A 23,388-nucleotide genomic window follows, 5' to 3' on the forward strand; every position below is an offset into this window, starting at 1 on the left:
TCAGGACTGTATTTACAGGACACAGTAAGTTGTCATGTTCACTACAGAGCATAAACAGTGGTAGTTATCCCAGCAGGGAGTGTGGCCCATTGAGTTATCACTTCAGCTTTCTGGCATCTTTTCCACTTAACTGATTTAAGTGCAATAATGTGTGACCTATAATCTTGAGAATTTTGACACAGTAAAGATAAAGGAATCTTTAATTACTATCTAGAGCTTTAAAAATAAATTTGTATCAAACAATTATTAACTGTCTGATTTTACCCAGTCTTTTGATTTATATTTTACTTCCAAGTCACATAAAAAATGAAATAACATTATTCTTGCAATGTCATTATGACATAAAAAATGGATGCTTTGGTTTAAAAATGTCAGAATATACACATGATAATTTGTGGAAATTAAAATGTTAATTTAATAATTTCAGCATTAATTTAGCAATACTTTTATTCAACCCAAATGTATATTTTAGGTGAAAATAAAATTCTGCACAGCTGTGACAAAAGTATAGTGAAATTCATAAGGAAGATATTTAAAACTGTGATAAGAAAATACAAACATATTGCTAGCCTGCTAACTGTCCCCTAGCTCCTAGGAAAATAGTAATTTACATCTAGATGGGGTCTTAAAACAAAATACTAAATAGCATTGTCTTCATTGAGATATGAACACAAAGTATTACCAAGTAACTGCCAGATGACATCATGACACTGATGGTAAATGAGCTTTGAAGAAAAATCGAAGATGACCAGGTGAATGTTCTTCTGAGCAGAATGTAATTACCCTGGAAACTGTCTGAAAATGACTAGAGACTAAAAAAATTTAGTTCTGACAGTAATTTCTGGAGTTTTTGGGAATGTGGTTTAATAAGACAGCAAATTACTCCCAGGCTGACAGGACTGGAACACAGCTTGCAGCCAGGAGATGGGAGCTACTGATCTTGCAGAAGTTCCCACTGACAATGCGAATTCTCTGTAAATGATATGACAGGTCAGCATTAGTAGCTGGCTTTTTATGCTAGATTAGAGCTCTCATTGCATGGAGAGTCAGGTATTGTCTGTCCCCTCATAGCTGACACAAAGCTGGCAGAGACTCCAGATTGCATGTTCATTGGCAAGTCGAGCACACCAGTGTGGTTGGTCAGAGCCCAGATTTCACTGAGCATTGGAGACAAGACCTGGCTAGTGAAAGTCTGCAGTCCTGGGGAGCGTGTGTGGATGCTGGGGAAACAAGATGCATACAGTATATAAAAATTTTTGGTGTCACGCATGTTTTCAAAGCCCCTTTACTAAATAAATTCTAATGTGATTCTATAGCCCAAACCTGGCCACATGAATAGGCATGAAGCAGATGTTTCTGAAGGGCCAGTTGAAGTGTGACACAGTGTATCTAGTTTAAGGTAAAACCAACACTTTTTCCATCTGCCTGTCTTTGCTCAGAGCTGCAAACCTCATTGCAAGGTTTCTTTTCATGATAATTTATTTAAAATTGGTGTGGAAGACTCTGACTACTCTTACTGTAGTTTGCGTGGGCCTAGTTCAGTGTAGCATACATTCGGGTAGTTAAGGAACATTGCAATCAAGTGAACTATGATGGTATCATAATCAGGACATGCATTTTCAAACACTTTCTTTAGAAATCTAGAGCAGGAAGCCAAATCAAAGTGAACAATGAAGACAAATGAAGCATGGAGCCATTCTGTATCAGGCAATCCCTGCTTCCTACTCTCCTTCTGAACGGTCCTCACAGGGCAGTTCTGCTTCAGTGCTTGACTTTAATTGGAGTCCAGCACAAAGGAAAAATCATTCCAAGGCTTGTAAACCTTTCTTTCAGCTAGGGCTATTTGTCCATATATCTTTCCATGGCAGACAAACTGCCAATTACCATGGCATGTCTTTCCAAGTGACAAAACTTGCTTGCCTGCCAAGATAAAACATTTGGAAGGCTGCAAAGTGATGCAACCTGGGGACACCTCTGTATTGCTGTATCTTAAATGCTATTACACAGAGCTCTGCTAGTGATTTGAATTCAGGGCACGTTGTGGTAATTTAGTGAAGCCAGACTGGTCTCGTCAGACTAATACAATCCCACACAGGAGTCAGGGCTGATGTGACTGGCCCGGCATAGGTTTTGTAATGAAGACTGCTGCTCTGCTAGTGTGATTCTTATGTGAAATTCTTAGAAAAGCTGGCAAAACTAGTAGTACAAGAAGCTAGAAGGGAACACAAAGCTGACAGGACCAGCAGGTAAAAGACATGTTAGAAGAATGGCAGCTCACTGCCATGACTTGCACTGCCACTTCCCCTGTGCCTATGGTCCTTCATCTTCCCCAGGAGGGCACAGAGCAGTCACACACCACTCAGGCAGTCCTTGGCCCTTCTGCTTGGCACATCATTAGCAGTCTAATGATATTGACCTATCCACTGGAAGTGGGACTGGCACCAATGCTTTTTTAACTATCAACCATAGCCATCTCTCTTCTGCTTAGGAACAATGCAGTTCAGATTTGGATAACAAGAAGTCTCAGTGGATTGTGTTATTGGCACCTGCACTACCCAGTTCATTAAAGGGACTGGTCCAGAGTCTTATCACAGTTGCCTATGTGCAAGCCTGCTGCTACTCCAGAAATACAGTAGACTAAATGATATTAAAAAAAAAATTGGCTGATTGCTTTCCAATCTTCAGCAATCCTTTAAAATCAAGAGATTTTTCTGCAGCTTTTCCTCTTTTAGTGGACAAACTCCTCCAGGTGGCCAGCAATATGGCTCAAGATCATTGAACTAGCAATGTGTAAGCTGTCAGTTTTCCCTTTTCCTTTTTGGAATAGTAACATAAGTTCAGTGACTTTTGGGGAATCTGTGTATCTGTTTTTTTTTAGTTATTACTAACTCTTGTTAGTAATTACAAAGTGCCCAGGCTGGGCTTTTGAGGAACCAGTCTTAGTTTCAGTCCTTTACCTTCGTTTAGAACAGCCAAGTTTTAGCACTATCTTGGAGTAAGTTCCTTCAAGATATGAGATCACAGTTTTTTAAATTCTACTGGGCTCCATTGTGTGAGGGGCAGGAAAGAAAAACACCATGGTAATATCTCCCTTCAAAGCACAATATTCAGACATTCTTATTCAATAGTCACATCATGGCTACAGCTACAGTTTGAATTCAATTAAAAGCTTTTAATTGGTCATCCTTCCAAACATTTCCAAACTGTCATTCATTTTCAGATACGCCTAGAGAGCTACTGTCCTAACATAATTTTAGTCTGACACAAAAGTCAATTATACTAATTGTTCAGCAGGAATTAGCCTCTTATGCATCATCAAATTATTACTGTTGCTAGGTTCATTTTACAAAGATCTTTCCTTTATCTGTACATAAGCAAAGCTAAGCACCAGCACTTGTAAGTCTCAGTACTGACTAGGGAATAACTACTTTATATAATGAATGTACTTCTAAACTGACTGGAATATTGAAATAGGCTGCAAAAAGATACGTCCCCTTCAGCTATGGTATAATGACAGTAATTTTCTGATTTTTCATCAATTAAAAATACCTTTGCCTTAAACACAATTATTAATGAAGTAAATGTTTATCTGTGTGTTGACAAATATTAAAACAATATCTAAAGAACTTTTAATCAAAGTTGATGCTTCTGAGGTAATTCTGAGAATGTGCCCTCTTAGCTCCATTTAAAACTCACTTATAGCATGTCCATTCAGAAAACTGAGTGATCTGGACAATTTGAGAGGCATATGTGTATGTGCAGGAGCCAGCTCAGGTGTATGTGAGAATGTGCTGAAAGATAAGCTCCCAGGGGAAATTCTAGGGGAGTTCTAGGTCAGTTAGAAGAGGGGTGAAATCTGACTGTGAGAACAAGGCAGAGAAGTTGGAAGGAAGGACAGGCAATTTTTTGGATTAAAGGACTCTTGATGATTTGGGCAAATAAATTTTTTTTATGGGTCAGAAAATCTTATTTTTATGTGAGAAAAACTTCATTGGGATGTGGAACTCATGGTATGCTTTCCCTTTGAACTGAAATTCCAGCAAAGCCCTGGATTTTGACAGTCATGTCAGAGAAGAATCCTGTGACAAAGTAAAGGAAGAGCTGGGGCCAGGCAGATCTGGCAGCAGTGCTAGAACTCACACTTTTTTCCAGACAATTTGAAGGAGAGACTGTACTCTCTCCCCAGAAGCAGCCACAAGAACTGAATTGGAATAATAATACAGCCACTTAGGAAATTGTCTCATCAATAAAACAGAAACATTCACTGGCAGATTTACCTGCGTGGCTCGTCAGCCATCCTAAAATGTCCTAGATGGAAATTATCTCCATATACAGAAGTTGTTTCTTCCTTTAAATTGATGTGGCATTTTCCACAGCATTATGTTTGACTTATGATTTTATTCAGCACACAAATGTCAGCCCAGACACGAGGAGCTGTGCAATTAATTTTTAAGGAAGGGCAAATAGAGTCAGTGGGGTAAAAAGAGCAAGTTAGCATAACACATAAAAGCAGGATGATAAAACTCAAGTATGTGCATAGGTCTGTGTCTCAGTATTCAATAGCCTGATGGAAAGTATGATACAGTGAAGAACACAGAAGGCATCTAAAATAAACTGAGGCAGGGCAGAAAAACAGTGATGTTACAGGAGCTACTAGTCCAAGTAATTTTGTGTGCATCGGGACCATCACATGTACAGTTCTGTGGCTATAGCTATACTAAAGCCTGCTGTAAAATTTAGTCAAATCAATTGTAGTTTTCCTCTCTAGCAAGACATGGCAATGAGATAAGGAATCAGAGGTAAACATCTACATAAAACGAAAAAGGGTTTTTTTTTAGCCAGGAATGCAAAGCCTCAGTCCTAACCTCAATCTTGTTGCTGATGAGACGATGAGACGTGTGCTTTTCCATGCCACATGTACACGTGTTTCCTGTACCCGCGTGCAGAGTAAAGTCATTGAATGTTTGAGACTCCTTCCACCCGGGACAGTCCCGTTCCCGGTTAAACACCTCAGCCGAGAGAGCCGGGAGCAGCGATCCGGGCAGGGGCCACTTTCGGGGACCGGACTGCGGAAGCCGACCCCGGCCCACGCGGCTGTGCAGAATTCACAGAGGGCTTTTCACCGCTGTCACCTGCCTATTCCTACCGGGCCACGGCCTTTCCAGGCTCGCCGGGACCCCGGCTGGGCGGCGAAAGGGCGGGCGGGTGACACCCGTCCAGGGCGCGGGCCCTGGGCCGGCGCTGAGGCGGAGGCAGTGCCCGGCGGGTACAGCGCTGCTGCCGGCCGCCTCGCCGCGGTCAGTGCCCCTAGGACGGGGTCCCTCTTGTTCGGGCCGCGCCACTTCGCTCTCGGGCTTCGGAGCGGTCTTTCGGCAGGGGAAAGGGGCGGGGGAAGGCGGCTCCGGACCGCCCGGCGGGCCCCGAGCAGCGGCGGGCGCGGGCGGGAGCCAATGGGTGCCGGCGCGGCCGTGTGACAGGCGGGGCGGCCGCTGCCCCCGCCGGGCGGGGAACCTGCACGGCGGCGCTCGGCAGCATCATCCGCGGCCGCGGGGCTGACACACGCCTCCATCCTCTCTCCCGGCAGCCGCTCACACGCGCCTCGCCGCGGGCGGAGCGGAGCGAGGGGCGCCGCGGCAGACAAAGCAAAGATGGCAGGGATCCTCGCCTGGTTCTGGAACGAGCGGTTCTGGCTGCCACACAACGTCACCTGGGCGGACCTGCAGAGCACGGAGGAAGCCGCCTTCCCGCAGGCGGAGGACCTCTACCTCGCCTTCCCCCTGGCCTTCTGCATCTTCATGATCCGGCTGCTCTTCGAAAGGTAACGCCGAGCCCCTCGCGCCGCCCCGGGCTTGGCTGGGCTGGGCGGGCCCAAGGGCAGCCGAGGAGCTTTGTCAGCCCGGCTGCTTCACTGCCGGCCTTACCGGGCCCCTGCGTTATCCCTGCCCCCTCGGTCGGTCACGTAGCGGGCCCGACGCAGGAAGGTGGAGGGGTTCGAGGCAGCCGGCGCGGCGTTCCCGCTGCCTGCGGCGCGGCCCGGCGCGGGCGCTAGGAGGCGAGGTCTGCCCGGGAATGGGCGCAGCCCTCCCGCCACCTGCGGCGGCCGCGGCGGCTGGGGGAGACGGGCCCTCCGGCACCTGTGCGGACCCACGGGCTGCGGCGGGGTCCTGCCCGCCCCCCTCGCTGAAGCTCCGCCACAAGAGCAGTGACGACCGGCCGCGGGGGAAGTGGTCCCGGCGGCGGAGTTTGCCCGCGCCCCGCCGCAGGGCCGCTCTCCACAGCGGAGCCCGCGCTGGGAGCGCTGCGCGGCCGGGGGCGGCGGCGGGAGCTGGGGGCCGGCGGATGTTCCGCCGCTCGGCGTGGGGCTCGGGTGGGAAGGGACAGCTCTTGGCGAGGGCAGCCCGGGGCAGCGGGGCTGAGCAGAGCTGTGCGTGGCCAGTGCGGATGGTGTCGGTGAGCGGTCCGTGCCGAGTGTCGAAACACTCCTGGGGCTGTCAGAATGTGGAAGCTCAGCGATGAAACGCGCCAGACGCTGTTCATCTCTGAACCAAACTCACCGTTCTTCGAGGCTGCTGAACTCATACACCAGGTTGAACAAATACATGAATACATATATATGCATACCTAAACATAAAGCGTCAGACTAGCGATCGGTCAGCGGGGACTGTATTTTCGGTGAGTGTTCCCGTGCGGGTGCTGAGCAGGGGCCGCCTGTCACGGGGAGGCAGCTGAAGCCAAGTGGGCGCTCACTTGCGCACGCTGCTGCGCCGTCTGACAAAGGTGGTGCTCCTCAACAGCAGAGAACAAAAGAACGACTCCTTATGCCAACACCTACGTGTTTTCAGTGGTGTTTTCTTAGGCATGCTATTAGGATAGTCAAGGAAGATAAAAGATGACTGGTAGTTACTACATGCCAGAGAAGGGCTGTAAAGATACTTTAAAAATGATAAAACAGCTTATCTGCCAGGTACCGCTTCAAATTTCCTAAGCATTCCCTCTCCCTGGTTCGAACTTGCCTGTATTCCTAGCTTGGTTGAAAGGATCACATTTGTTTTGAAAAATAAGCTGTCATGGGCCGTTGTTATCTTTTGTGTTGCTTTACAGATTTACTGAACAGCAAAAATTGTCATCTGCCTGAAAATCTGAGGTTGTGAAAAGTTATTTGAGGCAATTGAGTTGTACTCATTACTCAAGTTGTTAACTATATTGCACTAAATAGTGCAATATTTTTAACAACTGGAGTAATGAGTATAATTACAAGTATTTAGATTATGTCAAATAATTACTTTTTTTTTTGCAATCTATGATGTGTACTTTTAAGTGTTGAAAGAGGGTGCATGATACTGCATCTCTTGTCATCTGAAATGCAATAAGCATCGCAGCAGGACTGTGTTTTGATGGAGGAACAGCTAGTCAGAGAGATAGTTTCAACCTCAAGTTTAACTCACATTTCTGCTAATCCTGATGTGGCTGCTGTTAGCATTGTAGAAGCTAATCTGATTATGTAGTAGTTTGTATCCACTTACTCTTGGTAATTTTCTTCATTTAAAGTAAGTTTAATTTTGCAATGCATTATATTTTTAGGTGTTAGTTGTACATATAGATGATAATACTAGTATTTTTAAAATTCTCTTGTATTCATTAGATGGATTTTGAAATTTATATTGAGAAATGTGTTCTTCTAACCTGATTGTAGGTGAGAGACCTCCAAGGATATTTTACTAACAATTACTTAGGTATGTATTTTTTCCTTTTAAAATTAAAATAAATTTCAAAACTCCACTGTGAGAGTAGGAGTGGCTGTTTTGTGTGGGATTAATCCACTTGGCACGGTACAACAGTGATTTTTCATGTAGAGCGTTTTATTAAAGCAGGCTGAGCAAAAGCAACTGGACCTGTTTCCACTGATGAAAGTAGGGGGATTGTGTATGACTTTGAATGGGGGAATGATCAAGGTTAATTATTGCTTACTGTTAATTGGTTTTTTCAGATTTCTGTGCTTTGGTTGTTGGGAGCTACAGAAATCCTTCATGCACATCATCAATTAAAGGTCTGCAATTATACATTATTTAGAAGGGGAAAGAGAGGGATATCTTTAAAACGGAATTTTTTCTTTTTTCTCTGTATCAAAACTTTTTTTCAACTCAAGTTGTGGATGACTGATGTATGTGCTGCATCCTGCAGCATGCTCTTACAGATGTTTAGCAGTTGCAATTATAGCAGCTAAAGAAGAAATAAAAATTGATTCTGTAGCATGTGTTTTATATCCATTATTTTCAGACTGCTTCACAGCAGCTGACTGATAGGCTGCTGTAGTAGTATGGTTTATTCCTCTGCTTCATAGGAAGGGTTACTAACTTCATGAATCCTCACAATAGTAAGAAATACGGTTTTGGGGAGTTGAATTTTACCTGTCTTTGTTTACAAAGTTCTTGACATGTTTGGGTGATGCAATTTGCAATGCTGAAAGTTGATATTATTTTTATATACATATGTGTTTATGTGTATATATTTGCAGGTGATATTGAAGTGATAGAACTTGGAAATTTTGTTCTCTACATATACATGTATTATTTACAGAGTTAATCCTACAAGGATTGTTGTTATTTGTTACTGGTTTGGTGAATCAGCTAACCAAGCCAAGAAAATAATTTAGACACTTCTTAATTTTTTTTCTCCTTTCAAATGGGTTGCTTTTTTTATTGATTTCCTTGTCCTGCTATCCCTGACCAGCCCTCTTGAATGGAAGGAAAAAGTAGATTAGAATGGTATGTGTAGTCACCTCAGCAAGTAGATCTGATGGTGATGAGTGCTCCCGAAATAAACTTTGGTCTGAGGTACAATCTCATAGCCATGAGATTTAGTGGATGTATCTGCTGAGGTTATCATAGTTATGGATGAGATGTTAAAATACTTTTAACAGCCTTTTTCCATTCCTTCTCATTCATCTTTCTTTAAACACAAAGTACATTTTAGAAAATGGTAATAACTAAGCACAAAGATAGTGTTACCTAGTAATTTGCAAGATGGCAGAAGTTTAGCAATGCAGTGGGTAATGTGGGAACATATCTCCCCCTAGTATGTATCCATTTTGTGTGTCTTACTACGTTTTTAAAGGTATGTAACAATTAAGGATACCCCCTGTGCTATACAATGCCTTCAGGTAAAGTAAGTGCTCAGTAGTAAGTGTCTGTCTCCCTGAATCCTTTCCAATTCTAGTGCGGCAAAGACAGCTTAAAGCTGAATTGAAACTGGACTTACTCATAGCAGGGTGTTTTAGTTTTGCTTGGCCTAAAAAAGATAAATAAACATCTGTTCTGGGTAAATAAAATTTTTCTTCTTTTTTTTAAGGGACAACGTGGCTCTTCTCCCTCTGTGCTAGACCTCACTGCTCAGAAGCAGCATCCTTTCCTAAACGTGTCCTCTGCAAGGAGTATGTGCTTATACAAAAACTGTGTTCACTCAGCAATCAGTGTGCTTGCTGGACAGAAAGCTTCTGTTTTAGAGACTTCTCTCAAGGCAGAAATTGACTGAATCCTCCAAAGGGATTCCTGACAAAACAAATTTCTGATGTGGTCTAGCAATCTTCTGAATCAAGTAGTCTAATATTACTACTTTCTGTGCACTTGGCTCATCTATTGAAGTTACTCATACTTCATCTTTGCACTGTAGTTGCACTGTATTTTATTTTCCTCATCTTGTAAGCAGCAGTTTGGGCCCAGATGTAATGAAATCCCTCAATGAATCAGCAAACTGCTTGTACTGTAATTGTAATCTAGCCTTGATGGGTAGCAGTTCTCAAAGGTGATGTTGATATTCTGCAGTTGATGGAATGGCTCATAAGGTCAGCTTGATTATATATAGCAACAGCCCTCCAGCTGCACTGACTTGAGCTGAACCAGCCACATCATTTACTATTACTCTGATCCAGATGCTGTTGACACTGAGCATATGGAAATTCATGGCTTTTATATGAAACTGCTTTTGTCATGATAATTCAGTCTCAAAGGTAACCTCAGCTGATTTTCATTTAGCATGACACAGACACCTAGTGGATCTTGGTGACATGATACAATGACTGTATTGTTATGTATATATATACTTTTGGTAGCTATAAAAATTCATTTGGATGACAATACATACAGTCTTACGAGTGTTTCTGGTGTGTAGTATATACATACAAATTTGATTTTTGTACTCCCTAGGACATATAGTATCAGTTGATTTTTACAACAAAAATGAGGCTAGACCGGATACAAATTTTGGAAGCAAGTGCACAAACTTCCTGTACTTCCAGCAGCCCAAAACCTCATCTGAAGAGGTTGGGTGGGGCACTGATGGTTATTTCAGTCAAAACCTTTTTCTAGGCTGTAATATTTATAAATTTTTTGCTTCCTTCCCTGTGTGTTAAGCAAAATCTGATCGTTCAGGTGTAATTAATTTGTATGTAAGTGGATATATATGTTCTGACAATAACTTTCTCAGTTCTTTCTTTACCTTTTTTTTAAATTATTTTTTTCATAAGCTGACATGTATGACTTTTTCTCTTTGCTTGATTGCTATTTACTAAATGCTTAATTCTGTCAAAATTGAATAGAATATTGAAATTGCTAACTTGTATGAAAAGGCAGACCCTGGGAAGAAAATAACTAAAAAACTATTTATTTTCAACTTTAAATCAATTTCATTTTAATAAGTAACAATAGAGCCTTAGCAGTAATAGCTTTAAAATGCATTTATATCTTACTGATTGTACTATTCATTTTTCTGTTTCTTTAAGTTACTAATTTTCTGTCATTTATCTTTTTCTTTATATAACCAGTTTTTGTTTCCTAGGGTTGTAGGGTTGAGCTTCAGCCACTAACACTTGCAGACTAACACTTCCCAACAAAATTATTGTTTTGCCTGGAGAGCTATTGTCTGTCTTGACTGTTTCTTACCAGCTCAGACCAGTGCAGTGTATTCTTGCACACGCTGGTCCTGCCAGTGCTGGCTGGTGCACATCTCTGTTGTGTAATGTAGTTGTGTGGTCACCCATAGGCTTAGAGTGTTCCTTTCAAAGAAGGAAAAAGTGCAGTGGATAAAGTGCACACTATTTGAATGTCCTTTATATATGGCCATTCATTCCTAAAATATCCATGTGAGAGAAGTGTGACAGCTGAACCACAGCTCTGCCAATGGAAGGTTTCAGTGACAGGTCATTAGTGAGTGCTGGGAGCCTATTACTGAGGCAGAGCCACGGGTAGTGGGGTTTTGTCTGAGTGCAGTTCCAGTTACTGGTAGCAAGTCCAATTTGGTTCCTGCCTGGATTCCTGCAACCACACAACTGGATCCAAATTACCTGTGTCTCTTTCTACTGTTCCTACTTCTGCCTCTGTCACTGATTAACAGGCATGTGCCAAGGATTTGTTTTTGGAAAAATAAGAGCTTCTGGTATGCTGCCCCTTTCTATGCATCTGCAGACCAGTGGCTTAGTAGTTCATACAAAATATGTAGTAAATTAACATTTGGGATAGTCTGTTCCCTTAAATCTATCTCTGTTCCTGTCAACAGGATTGATGCTTGATCTGAACAGTGTTTATTTGATTATATTTTGTGGGGAGGAGGTTTGTTCTTTTTTCTCAAGTTGTTATATATCCCATGCCTGCAGTAGGTTGACAGTTTATTAGCATGTGGTATTTCTGTGCCTGTCTCAAGATGGTCTTGGAGTTTTGAGAAGAAAGTTAAAATTACAGCATAAAACTAGACAGCTTTTGTAAGTGATGTAACCTTATATAATGTCCAGTCATATGCTCAAGACTGTAGTCGATGCCTTATGGACAATCAGATGCATATGATGTGTATCTACAGTTCCTTGGAGCTGTTGATCTAACACCTGAATTGCTTTGTGTCTCCCCCCAAAGTGACTTCACTCACTGGGCACGTACAGATTTTGGGGGCAGCCAAGGGAAAGGAAGGGTCTCTGATCATGAAATGTTTGGGTGTCTGAGTGATTGGAACAGGAAGAATCACTACTGTCTTGTTTCAAGGTAAGCAAAATTTATGACAATTGGATGGGCTGAGAACTTCTGTCCTCTGGGAGGAAATGTTTTTAGCACATAGTCCTTACAGAAGACTAACTCTACACCATATGGCATCCATCAGTTTCTGGCAATGCCTTTCAGGTTATTCTGAAGTAGTTAAACTGCAGCCAGGGTGAGAGAACTGCAGTATTTAGCCCAGTCATTTGAAATCTTAGAGATGGTTTTCATATAGACCTGTAACACAAAGTTGTGACTTCTGCATGTAAAACAGAGAGTAAACGGTATTTTTTTCCCCTATGTAGTTAATACCTCTCTTAATAGCAAATTCTGCTGTTGTCAAGCTTTAATATCTCTGAGCAATTGTAAAGCCTCATGTAACTATTACTGACGTAGCACAATCAAATTTTAACTCTCAAGGTAATTGTACAATTACTAAGAAAATTTAAGACTTGTAAAGGAGTGTACCATCCAATTAACCATGTCATGTATATTGTCTATTAATCCAAGTTATGTTTTGCACAGGGAGGAATGAAGTGTTAAGGGTCTCCAGACTACCTTGTATTAATGAAGTATCTTTCAGGTTCACTAACCTAAAACTCATTTTAATATTATAAATGATGCACGTTGAAGTTTTGTCTGAAGTGATGAAAAGCCTTCTTTGTGCTCACAGGTCACACTAGGATAGTTAAAGCAAAATACCTGAATCACTTGCATTTTTTTATCAATGCAAGTGATTTAGGTATTGTGCAAGTGCAATAGAAGCTTCCTTTTGATAAAATCTTCACTGTATTGGTTTCTCCTGTATGGATGAGGGCAATAGCCTATAGTACTGTATTAAATAAATCTAGCCGACATAGTGAACACTGGTGCACAGAGGTTAGAGCTTGAAATGTGTTCATTGGCATAAAATCTTACGTTCTTGAGGCTATTTGAGTATTTGTGCTTGCAGTAGTCTTTATCATTTGCAAAAGCTAGTAGCTCTATTTTTATCAGTAGTGAAATAACATAGCATGTGGTGTCATCAAATCTACTCACTGCCTGTTTGCTATCCTCCGAGATAAACTTAGTATTTTTTAGCAAAAAGAGAAAAAGGCTTAATAGAGATGATGCTGAAACCCTCACTTCAGCATTGGGATCTCTTCACTCCCTTTTCTCCTCTGTTACTGATTGAATTCAGTTCTATATGACATTGAGAAAAGTTCAGATACCTGATTTTTTATCGGGCCTGCTGTTTACCATGTCTGTGGGACTTCTGTCTTTTCACTGGGAAGACAGTGGAAGCAAAGACTACTCTCAATTTATACTTTCCTATGGTGTTTGACAGAACTTTAAACTATGAAAACTGCTTTTGTACAAATCAAATGGTACAAATTAACTAAACTGCCTAGACTAATGAGAGATGCTTTCCTGGAGTGGCAGGGAATTGCTTATTTGGGAATAAAACTGTGCTCTATAGCTCAAAGTAAAAAGTTTACTCAGAAGCAGTCCCTGATCACAGAAGTAATGTGAAAGGAAGATCAGAGTGGTATGTTGTAATATCCCTTGTGCTTGCTCTTCCTCCTGTCTGTTGTGACTGTGTGATGTACTGTGTATTGCTGAGACACGGTTGCCTCCATACTTAGAGATAGACTGCTTGGTGTGCTGTTTTTAAGGGGACTGCTCAAACAAGGTATATTCCTTAAGGTGCACAGAAATTAGCCTTGATGTGGCAACTGCTGAAACATTTTAAGTGGGCAGCATAAATGTAGAATGTTAGTCTAAACCAGTGGGCATTACAGTGTGACAAAGCAGACAAGATTTAATCTACATGAAATGAAAGCGAGCTCAGAAATTTTTGGGGTGGTGGGTGAACTCAGATAGCACTTCTCAACGAGGAAGAGACCTGTGTAGCTGGGGAGCTGGAGGGCTCCAGTCTCTCATCATTTGCCTATCAGGGCTGCAGCTCTTTTGAGCTCTGCTATAGCAGATGAGACCAGTGCTTTGTCAAGACGAGAATCCCCCTTACAATTGGTAAGACCATTTGTTTCTGTTGGAAACAAAGTTCTAGGAAATGAGTGGGTCATGAATATGTGCTTGTTGACAAGTTTTTCTGCATTTGTCCATTAACTTTCTTGCTTCAGTACTTGTGGTTGTCCAGAGCATACTGCTGGATGAGATGATCAGGTCCACATGGGTATAATTAATTCCTGTTGTGGGGCATCATGTTGGAAAGAAACTGTTGAGAAAAAGAAATGCAGGTGGTTAGACCACAAGCAGGAACGTGTTGTGTATATATTGGAGCAATAATTGAGTGGTTGATTCTTATCTGTCAAGTTTTCCCACACAGTACTATGAGAAGAGGGTGAGAATTGATATGATAAGAAAGTAGCCTGAAAATATGAACAGTTCTGGTGCCAAGCATTTCCCACTATTACAACACTTGTACTAAATTAACAGTGATTGCATTGTTATGATGATGATAAATTGAACTGTAGCTGGAGTGCTGGTGGACACAGATTCTTCTTAGTGGTGTACAGTGAAAGGACAAGAGGCAACAAGCAATTGATATGTAGGAAGTTCTGTTTAAACAAACTTTTAAGATTGGGATGGTGGTGAAACACTGTGACAGGTTACCCAGAGAGGCTGTGGAGTCTCCAGTTGTAGATGTACTTGGAAAACATGGGCATAGTCCTACACTATCCCAGCAGACTTGGTGATCTTCAGAGGTCTCTTCCAACCTTGGTGATTGTGTGAAATCATAAACCTCACAGAATGGCATAAGTGCAGGCCTCCAGGGCACTCCTGAGACCTATGTCTGGATGAGGTTTGTGAACTGTGTTGGAAAACTGAATAGGAGGGGATTAAGTTGAAGTTCACTGGAAGCCTATAGAAGAAAGGGCAGAGCATGTAACATTTGATTGAATGGACATCTGGGTTTTCCATTTTCTGTAGGATTGATTTTATTGTAGTCTGGTATGTGAGCAGATGGGATGTAAATTAAGGAATAGATGTGAACCTCTGCTACCTAAGGCAGGAATTACCTTATGGGTACCCAGAATGAAGTCTGAGTTGCTTTGAAATAAGTACATTCTCTTCTCTTCTAGGATCAATGCTTTGAGTCTCCTACAGCATAAAATTTGATTATAACAGGCTGGTTTTAGGATAATTTTAGTTTTGTTCCGCTTAAATTGTTTCTTCTCAACACTGCAATATCTTTAAGATAATTTTGTGTTTGAAAAAATTCACATAAAGAAGTGCTTAGACAACAGAGAGCAGAAATCATATGCCTTACTGGAAAAGCTTTTATTCCCTTTGTGTTCAGGATAATAAGAAAAGGGGAAAAAAGTTTTCCATTAGGGGAAAAAAAGAGAGAAGCCAGTCTTTAGTCTCATGTTCACTAATTCTTTATATTGGTAATAAAATAGGTAGTTGAAAATATATTTGTATATGTGTGTGACAGAAAGTAATTTATATACCACAGTGGCATCATATCACTCTGATGCAATGTGCTTTTTTTCTATTTAGTTTTTAATACCATTACATCAAAAAATAGTTGTAAGGCATGGATGTAAAATATTGACTGCTCTAGAAAATGACATGTTTCAAAATGTGACTTTTTGGGGTGATAATGAAACAGTTTGGTATTTGACACAAGAAACATATCTTTTCTCCTAATTAGAGATACTGTAATGTGTGCTAGTCTGGAATTGTTATTTTCTAGAGCATTTACAGGAAACATGAAAAATACTTGATTTTCTTCCAGTTTGGAATGAAATGGAAAGTTAGAAATGTCAAAATTTCATCACGAGCAGATGTCCTGACTTTCAGCCAACACTGATAAATGGTTTGGTTACAAGACAAGGATGTAGAGATAAAAATGAGATCCGTGTAGCATTGCCAGCCTCCAGAATCACACATTCTTCATCAGAATTAATCAGTTTGTATCATGCATGATACACAGAAAGTTTAATTGTGTTTTTCTGTTTGTTTTGTGTTTTATTGGAGGAAAAAATTATCCTTTAACAGGTAACCTGTAAAATTATCTCTTAAGAGGTTGATTTTTTTGAAAATAGGCTGGTGGTTTGTTGGAGTCATAGCAAGAGTTTGAATCTCTAGCCTGACATTTACCCTCAGTGGTCAAGATGAAGAGTGCTAGCAGAAATAGGACACTACTTCATCTTGCTACCAAGATGCCTCCAAGGTTTGAGGAGAACCCAGCCACCTGTGTCCATCACATGAGTATTCCTTGTGTTTTGTCTTGTTTACCAAATAATTCAGGTGTAACACTAGAGTGGTTTAGAGCTTTAAATACTAATAACAAACCTCTTAAATAAGTTGCCTCAAAGGAAAGAAAACTTCAAATTTAACTTGAAGGATCTGCTTTTACACTTCAAAGGGCTCTCAAGGGTTTCAAGCTGATCCTAATTTTATCAAGGATCTTTCTCAGTTTTGTGGAAAAACAATGTGTTGGTCATCCTCATCTCAAAACCCTTCATGTGCTTTTTAGGAAGAAACCATAGCCTCTTTCACGTTTTCTTTCTGTAAAGTCCTGTATCTATACCAGGAAATTTTTTTTTTAATGGTTTGAAAATAACCCAAGTGCATTGACTAAGAAAATGACATCTGCTAAATAATCTGCCATCCTCTTCCAGCTCTCAGACTAGAGCACAGCACATTGAGAAGCTATATACAGGGAGCCTATCTGTCAAAGCAAGGATGTTGCCAGCTATGTGGTCCATAAAGTGATTCTTTGATTCCAGTCCTCCATATCCAGTGTTTTGTGTACAATATGCAAAGGACCTCTGCTTCCCTTGAATACCTGTGACTGATTTGAGTCCTGCAATAGCAAGGTGTTATTATGGATTTTGTTTGACTTTTTTGTTTATTTGTGGGGGTGGATTTCTGTCTTGGGGAAGGCTTGTTGGAATGAAGAGACAAGGCAGTAGTATCCAACATCTTACCTTCTTGTTCACATGTAGGAATTTCAAGTAAAAAGCAAGATGAGTTCATCTTCATATATAAAAACAGTCCTTAGAATCCAGATATTACCACTTGTATCTTGTCTTCTTTTTCAGACTTGCATTAACTTCACCTGGGGCTTTTGTGAATCTCTTGCAAACCTTTAGGCCTTCTTGGTGCACATGGACTGGTAAATTCTAAGGCATACATTAAAAGATAAGGGTCAGGGGTTTTCATGCTCCCATCCCAGTGACTTCATAGAGTTTACTGTGAAGCATCGTGGATTCTATACATCAGGCTAGTTGTTGGTCTTCCAACATTAGCATTTGTTTTCCTAGATGAATTTTAATGTAAAAAGAACATTAATTTTGTGAACCTGTATTACATGCATAGTGTTTTGTCACACAGTCTTATTGGGTTATTTGCAGACGGTAAGGTCTGCGGGAGGTGTAAATTACATGGTCTTTGAGGGTAGTTGAACTGATTTGAGGATTTATATTGCACTTAAATATAATTTATTTAATCAAATGTCCTGAGTCTGATCTTCTGCCAATATAAATTAGAAATCAACTTCTGCTGAGTTCGGGTGTTTTCTCTTTATATAACTTCTGTGAAAGACCAGAAGTTTTGTGACATTATGCATGGTCATATCTATCTGTGGAATTTTAATAATATAGTAATCTAATCTAGTAATTGTGTTGCTGTTTTAGTAATTGTGAAGCATAAACAATTCTATCTCTGTACCTATATATACACGTATATATAAATATTAAAAAAAAAATTTGCATTGTATTTTTCTTTCATTGACTTAGTGACACATTTTCCTCCCCCTTCCATTTTTTCAGGACTAGTAGTATGTGTGCAGCCAGAAAGTATTAATTTTGTCTGAAAATCCTCACACATAGAAGGTTAGTTAACATTTCATGTCAACCAGAATGACTTGTTCTTTTTTCACAGAGTAGGAAGTGCTCCTGCGTGCTGCAGGGTGATGGAGCAGTGAAAGGGAGCATGTGCTAGCCTCGCTGCTCCTTCCCTCAGTCCCTTTAACAGGAACAGCTCTAATAGTGACTGAAGACTGAGCCTGCTGCTCGGTGACGGCCGCTGGTACACGCCTTGTGGACAGCTTTTCTGTGTCCTGACTCAGGTCTGTTCTTGCACCAAGCTGCTTTATGGTGGAGAAGGAGGTCTGATACATCTGTGCAGTGGTTGTAGCTCCTGTCTACATGTGTAGGGTGGCTGGAAGTAGTATTCAGGTGATGCCCTAGCAGGCAGTGTGCTGCTAGGTCAGTCCATGTGACAGGTAGTTTAATGTGAACCCAGGCATTCTATGTACACTGTAGTCACTGCCAGAGTAACAATATAAGCAGCTATTAAGAGCTCCGAGTACAAACAGAAAACTTGTCATCCTTGTGATGATGAGGATGTTTGTTCCACATGTGATGATTTTGTGATTTAGAGAGTACAACAGGGTGTGTGGACATGTTGATATTAAAATAGGTTGTAATAATGATCTCCATGACTGTCTCAACAAGTCTGCCACTCTGCTTCACAACAAGGCTTTTTTTGCCTTGCATGGTATTTGTTTACACTGAATGACATAAAGAGGCCCCTGAATGAGTACACTTGCATAATAAACAGTGCATTCATTGGATCCACCCTGTATTTTCTTCCAGCTTCCATTCACTGAGCTTTCTTCATTTGAAAGCTTGGCAAATGTTCCCTCTCAGCTTTGCCTACAGAAGAGTGGTTACCAACCAGAAAACTTAATCACAGGAGTGAGCCTTGCATCCTTCTGGCTTTCCACACTTCTGGCCTGTGGGAGAGTAATGGAAAATATTTTGGTCTGTTTTTGCTGTTGACTTTGAAAGAATGAGGCTCCTGAGCTCAGGAGGTTCTAAATTTGAGTATTATAGTCAAAGACTAAAACTTAATGTGCTTGTGTTTTCTGCTGATTATTTTGAGTAATCTATTATGGGGCCTGAGATCCTTATTTATTATATGAGCATACCTGCAGTGACTGCTTATTGCTTCTAAAGAAGTTTTTAATGAGAACTATCACAGATAGAAAGAAGTTTTTAGAATTTAATGCAGAGTGAGCCATGCTGCTGAACTTCTAAGCTCCTTTCCCCTTTGACAGTTTACTCTAGACTTACAGGTGCAGTTGCTTCTGTCCTAGAATAATTTCAGGATGTGTCTGGGTTATGTGAGGATAGAGCAGAAGCAAGAAGATGGAAAATTTCACCTTCACACTGCAGTTTTATGGGATAATTTTCTCTCCTGCTCTTAAATAAGACATTTATAAGGTGTCAGTGATTGGCAGTGGCCCTCAACTGTATGAAGCATCCACTTCTAAATGAGCACCATTAATCAGTCCCATTCCTGGTTTGACAAAGGCAGGTCTAGAAGATGCAATTAACTACAAAACATGCAGGGCTTACCAGAAGTTTTTTTCAGAGAACTCAAATCTTGAAAAAAGGCACTTGCAGCTCTAAGATCTAACAGCCACTGAAGAGGGGTTTTTTTTTTTTTATTTCTTAACACCTTTTTGGATATTGTCTTGCCTGGAAATTTTCTAGCTTATTACTTAAAAGAAACAAAAGAAACTCTTCATGGTTGCAAAATGCAAGCTGTCAGGCTGTCTTAATTTTAATGGTATCACCTTTCTCGTCCATTTACAGTGTGCCCAGAAGAGTCATGCACATTTTCCTTTCTAATTTCTTACCTCAGAAATTGTATAATAGTAATGGTAGAGTTATTTGCTTGTTTTGAAGGGGCGTTTTCCCATACAGGTCTGTGAACTTAATGCATATGAAGAGTTGAGAAAGGTCTGAACAATAGTATGGTGGTTGCATCACTGCCTGTGTCTAATAAGGCTGTGTAAAAGTGAAAAACCAGCAGAAGGAAATGCTGATTCTTTTATACATTAAGCATGGTATAATTCTTGGCATGGAGAACTGTGAGTGGGGGAGGGCTGCTGTGTGTGGCAGTGCTCTATACTAAAGGGATGTGTCCTCTTTATTTGGCTAGAAAGAAATAAATTTTGAAGCTTACTAAAAATATGGATTTTAATAATGCTTTTGGACACCTGAGTATTATCTAGGACACAAAACAATAAGTACTTACAAATTTATTCTCTTGTAATTGTTGTAATTTTAAAGAAGGACTTTTTACTCTTAACCTTTATTTATGACAATAGCACACTAGTGGAGTGTGCTTCAGCTCCGAGTTTGTAGTTCTACATTTAGATCTTTCTTCTGCAGCTGGATTATTTATGGTATAAACAAAATAACGATAAAATGTAAGTTCTTTTGGTCCTACTGCAGAACAAGCTGAGTGAATCTGGCATTCCAAAGCCTCTTAACAGTGTTAAAAGAATGAGTTATAAAAGCAGAAGTTGGAATACTTCTGTGCCATCAATAAATATTTGCATCTTGGATGACAGATCATGACAAGTCAACCCCCTCATGAGTGTGAGTAATGTAGATAATTTTTATGGAGATGCAGTGTAGCAGCCACATGACTTGTGGTGTGACAATCTGCTGCTCTTCAATATCTTGACACTTCTGTTGCTTACTTGGAATTTAAAGTTTAGAGAACTAATTACTCACCAAACTCTTCCTGTACTTGCTAGGTAAAAATAGTTAATGGAGAGGCTGAGGACCAGAGGTAGGAATGGGGCAGAGAAGTAGAATTGGAAGGAGCACACAGGTGTCTTCTGGAGTGTGGGAGAGGGGAGCAGGACTAAAGATAGATTGTGTGTGGGGAAAACATGACTGTGATGTAAGTCTGAGTACCTGGGCGGAATGTGGTGTAACCAGACATGCCCCTTTGTTTGTGTCACCAGAAACAATGTGTTTGCAACTATTCCCTTCAGATACACTTCTGAATTCCAAGGTATAATGAGAACACATATCCTAGGCAAGGAAGAGGCTTGATGTATGTATGTCTTGTCTTCCTCAAGTTGTTAATGAAACGGACCTGAAAATTCTTAATAAGAATTCAGATTTAAAAAAAAAAAAAAATTGGCAGTAAGAAAGCTGTAGTGTTTGTATCGTTGCAGTCTGGTCCCATGTGGAAAGGTGTAACATGCCCAGACACCACATCCCCCTTGCAAAATCAGTGATGAAGACAGATGACAACTAAAGAGATGTGAGATGGGTCATGTGACCCAAAATGATTATGGACTGGTATATATTAATCTCTTCTGATGAGATCTAGAAATCTGTTATTGGGAGGGACAGCATCCTTTCTTCTATTTCCAAAATAAGTAGATTAATATCCTTCCAGGTTTGGTTGGAAAATGTAGGTACTGTTATTTCTGGAACATCTTAGTGATAGATTTGGGTCTTTGTCATTCACCAGAATCCTGGATGGTCAGTGAGACCAGGAACTGGTCTGAAAGGTAACTGAAAGGAAATAAAGGAGATTTATGTTGTGTCATTGGGGAAAGTGATTTGCACCTGTAGAGGTTAAAAACAGTATTACAATGAGACCATTTCTGACTGGTGAGCTGAGGGTTCCAAGAACACAGGAGTTACAGCTGGTGACAAGCCTCACTATAGCCAAGAACAATGGGAGACCTTGAGCATGGAGCAAGTAGGTGAAATTTGAGTCTGGTGGGCCTTTTGCAGAGAAAGAGAAATATTGTTATTGTTAGTTGTCTAAAATGGACTTTTCTTTGCCCATTTCAACTCCCTGACAAATTCTACTGTTGGCAAACCAGGACTGAAAAAGGATTCTTGATATTAAGATAAGGAACATTTCCAATCAGACAAGGTTCTTAAGTTATCACAGTACAAAAGTACTGCTTAAATCATCTGGGGAGCCTAATAGTATGCTACTCTTATGACTTGATTACCATGCAAAGTTTCTTTTATGACATTAAGAATAACGCCAAATAATTGTTCTTGTTTTATGGTGTGCTGTAAGGGGGAATGTGTTCCTGTGTGTATGAGAAAAATGGTAATGTTCTCTAGTAACCCAGAACAGTTACGATTGCCTGGATCATCTAGAAGCACAAGATGTTTTCAGCAATTAATTTATAGACCAAGCAGATGTTCATTATGGCAAGAACCCAATAAAGGACCAGAGCTGCTCTCTGAAAGACTCACAGATCTTTTCCCAATAACTGAGGCTTCAGGAAAAAATCTGAAAACTTTATTTCCTTATTGAGAAACACCTATTTCATAAAGGAGATGTTCTGTTAAGTTTGTCATTAGACTGTGACTCATAAGATGCATTAATAATCTAACACAAGGAATTTAAACAATTGAAAAAAACCCACTTTCTTTACTTAAAGCAGTTTGAATGTTCTTGAGAGCTATTGTTAAATTGTATAAAACATTAGTTTGAATAGCTTTTTTTTAATAAATGAAGGAGAAAGTAATTTCCAGCTTAATTTTTGTAATTTCAGACAGTATTTTAGACATAAAAATAAACTTCGCATCATATAGGAAGCAAATCTAGCTGACAGTGTTGATCTGCTAGACATCGTTAAAGAGCAGCACCAGGTTCTGATTGATTTGTGGAAAAAGAAACCATACTAATGCAAATGAAGTTTCACAAGTTATTGTGAAACAATTTATCTATTGAATAGGATAGTGAAAAAACACCTTGTTGAATCTCAGTGTTTCTTTTTGTGGGGCAGTATTTAAAATGAAGGATAAATGAAGGAAGTATCATTTAGGTAAATACAGGCATACAATCTCACCACTGTTCAAAGGGTTAACACAAAATGAGCTTTGCATTTTTCTAGAAGCAAAAGATCTGTTTTAGACCATCATGCATGAGCACAGCTCAAGGGGAAATACTAAGCAATAAAGTCCAGGCTTCAAAACTGAATAAATATGCCAAATCTTGCTACCTGACAATGTAGTGGTTCTATAATGTTTTTAGTTTGGCAATTCTTTTGCAAATGCTTGTTTTACCTATTTACTTTGTCAACTCCTCATATGTACCTCAAGAATTCCATTATTGCCATTTCTTTGCTTACCCTCTGATCCAGTATACATTCAACAGAGGGTTCAAATTCCTAATGTCTTTCTGGGCTCAGGTCCAAGATGCTTCCCCCTCTAAATATATCACCGTCAAAAAACCTGATGAAACAAACATTAACCAATCAGCTCAAAAGAGAGCCCAGATGTTTTCCTCAGGATTTCCATAGTTGTTTATCTAAGGTACTGAGGCAATAATTGTTTATGGCTTGCTGAGTTAAGGGTGAAAAATTATTCAAGATAATGAAAGTTCAGCTGTAACTGCTATAGATAAGATACTGCTCAGAAATAAAGGCTAAATGGGGCAGGTTTAGATGAGTTATGTGTAGCATAGCCTTAGCTTCAAAGGAATTTGGCCAACGGCAGGAATGGTAAAAGTAAAAAAAAAAAAAAAATCAAAGACAAAGGCTCCCTGTGCACATTCTAGAATTTAGGAT

General features: G+C 40.4%; 1 protein-coding gene across 2 annotated transcripts in view; it reads left to right on the plus strand.

Moving 5' to 3' along the window:
• Window positions 1-5,437: 5,437 nt before the first annotated feature.
• The window catches only part of CERS6 (ceramide synthase 6), a 99,687-nt gene continuing 81,736 nt past the window's right edge, over window positions 5,438-23,388 (plus strand). For both annotated transcript variants that reach the window (XM_021534753.3, XM_085584389.1), the window contains exon 1: window positions 5,438-5,818. In XM_021534753.3, the coding sequence (XP_021390428.2) occupies window positions 5,649-5,818 (170 nt within the window). In that variant the 5' untranslated portion in view covers window positions 5,438-5,648. The remainder of the gene's footprint in view (window positions 5,819-23,388) is intronic.

Source organism: Lonchura striata, chromosome 7, assembly GCF_050655825.1.
Source record: "Lonchura striata isolate lonStrDom1 chromosome 7, ASM5065582v1, whole genome shotgun sequence".
Classification (NCBI taxonomy): Eukaryota; Metazoa; Chordata; class Aves; order Passeriformes; family Estrildidae; genus Lonchura; species Lonchura striata.